Consider the following 2746-nt stretch of genomic DNA (forward strand, 5'->3'; position numbering starts at 1 on the left):
ACTGGGACGGAGTAGGGACGCAGACGTTCTGCAGTCAGTGGAAATACACACATTGACTTTAATGGAAACCTAATGACTCCGTCGATGTTCCGCAGATGTTCCGCATCCAGTGGAAATTGCCGGTGACTCTTTCAAATGACATCACTTCATAATTTTACCGGCAATTTCCACTGGATGCGGAAAGAAATGACCGAAAACGTGATGAATTATGGACATCAAGTGGATAAATCTTGAATGTAACAGTTTGGATTTAATGCTCAACAACCCCGAAAAAAGGCACTAGTTCCAGGCTGGATAGAAAATCACCTGTAAAGGCTAGAAAGACACCAAAGACACCCACATGACGGCTAACTCGTTAGCTTTTAGCTGCAGCAATCAGTAAGTCTCTACGTTTAACTGTTATTAAATTATCTAAATATGAATCAGAGGTGCCGTTTGGGATCGTGGACGAGCCTTTAGGGTTCTGATTCTGACATTTGGGTCGGACTTGCGTTTATTTTTGTCAGTGTTTTAACCGCTTGAGGTAAGTTAGCCTACTACTAATGTTTAGCGTCATCTCAGCCTCGAAAGCAAACAAATATACTGTTGTGCTGTTCTTTCTCTACTAATGCAGCATCTATTCAACAAATTAATATGTACTGTATACATACCTTTTTGCTGTCGATGCTTTAAACGAGCATCTGATGTCCGCACAGCATGTGCTCTCCGTGCAGCGCGCAGTAACACGTGTCCAAAATAAACAACATGAGGCATCAGTGATAGTTTTTATTTCGCCTCTAGAGGCCGCTATTGTAATGCATGATGCCAGCAGACCCTTCTCAGCTCCCACGTACTGTGTAATGAATGACAGCGCTCGCCGCTCCAGCAATGGACGCAACCATCGGTATGGATTTTTGCCAATAACGATAGTTCCACCAATCAACTATTGGTGCCGATTAATGATGAATCGGTCGACCTCTATTAAATATTAACTATGACTATGAAAAGACAAGAATGTAAACCTAATAGAATTAGAATTGCTTGACAGAAAATAAATAGTAAACGTTAAGAACAATATATAACAGGGAATACGTTATAAGATGTATATGTTATGACCAGAGTCCAGATTGTGTAGGAGTGGGTGAAGGCTGTTTATGGCCACTAATGGGTGAATTTTGCACACAGAACAAACTGTTCTGCAGGTTGGGAAGCATAAAATGAATTGAAACCTAGTATGAGCACAAAATGCTAACATACCGATGTCCAATATCATGTCTTGGCAAGTCAGCCCTGTGTATTCAGCCAACCTATTGGGACCACACCATGCTCCATGTCTCTCTGATCCAGAGCCTTTTCCTCTTTCGGCTTCTCTGACAGCCGATACACTGTACACTGTCTGACCCAGTTCCACAAAGTTTTCAATCGTATGCAGCCTTGGAAGGACACCAAAATGCCACTGCTTCCAGCAGCAATATGGTAACTCACTGTCATGGCATATGATAAAGAGAGAGATAAAGTCTTTCCTTCTTGCTGGTGGCAACCATGACAAATATCCCTCTAGATATGTCTCTGTTTGTAACTGGTCACTGGCCAAAGTTGGATCCCCTTTCAGAGGAGAGAAGTGTGCAGTTTCATGGTTATTTTAAGGCTAATCATTTGTATGGGTTGAGTGGTCACGGTATTTACCAAGTGTTCCCACATTAAGAACCCCGACTATTAGTCACATATAAAAGAACCATAATATACAAAAGCAATTCCAGGTGACATTATATAATTCATTTTGGTAGCATTTTTTACAACATGGAGTATCAGTGTTGTGAAATAATAAACTTAACCCTAAATCTTTATGACCTCATGGGAAACTCCGCAGTCTCTCTTTATTCCTCCTCTCATTGAACTTAATTTAACTAAATCTCTAAAAAACGCGATAAGAAATATAATGTATCCATACAGTGGATTTCAAACCTATTGTACAAATCCTTGTACAATATAATACATACTATAATAAATACATAGCTTATTACTTTCTCTATACTGTTAAACATTTGTTGACAGTCAGAGGTGTTGATTTAACTTTATGGTATTATCTAAGGTTGTGGAGTTGTTTTATTGAATTGTTACAGATTATACTATAATATGTTCCTGATTTTGTGTCCACCCCTGTATGAAAAATTGCGAAACACACATACCATAATTCTTCAGTTGATTTGTGATCCTGTTGGCTCTGAGGGAGGCTGCTGTCGCTCTTTGGTGAAATATCTTTCTGCGTTTCTGCCACTGCTGAGGATGATAATGATGAGGAAGACGACAAAGACAGCACATCTCCATCCATAATCGATTAAATCTTTAAAACTTCTTAACTTCTTCTGAAGTCTTGAGAGAAAATTAAAACGCTGCTCTACACATGGGGCAATGTTTCTCTCCTGACGACGTGGTGGAAAGTAAATAGTGCCGTCAGAATTGATACGTAGCAAAAGAGGAAGTAGCCGAGACCAAGAGCCACATGATGCAAATATATGAGAATAGGAAGTGACACTGACAACTGTTGCTGCTTTAGGCCTATGTTAAAGAGGGCCTGTCCCACTGTGGTTAAATGTATTGTACTTGTTGTACTCTGATCATACATTATTCAAAATGTTTACACAGTTGACATGTTGTTTTGACAGCATTTGGAGAATCTGGGAAACTCCACTTGGGGAGGGGAAGTGTATGTGTTTGTGTGTATGTGTTGTGCATTTATGCTTGTGCCTGTGTGTTGGGAGACTGT

The 2746-nt window shown here is 40.0% G+C and overlaps 1 protein-coding gene across 1 annotated transcript in view; it reads right to left on the minus strand.

Annotated features, from left to right (window-relative positions):
* Positions 1-2436, minus strand: part of si:ch211-153b23.7 — a 7560-nt gene extending 5124 nt beyond the window's left edge. The window contains exon 1 of the mRNA XM_031319366.2: positions 2169-2436. Coding sequence (XP_031175226.1) covers positions 2169-2311 — 143 coding nt within the window. The 5' untranslated portion in view covers positions 2312-2436. The remainder of the gene's footprint in view (positions 1-2168) is intronic.
* Positions 2437-2746: the final 310 nt, after the last annotated feature.

This window comes from Sander lucioperca, chromosome 1 (genome assembly GCF_008315115.2).
Source record: "Sander lucioperca isolate FBNREF2018 chromosome 1, SLUC_FBN_1.2, whole genome shotgun sequence".
NCBI lineage: Eukaryota > Metazoa > Chordata > Actinopteri > Perciformes > Percidae > Sander > Sander lucioperca.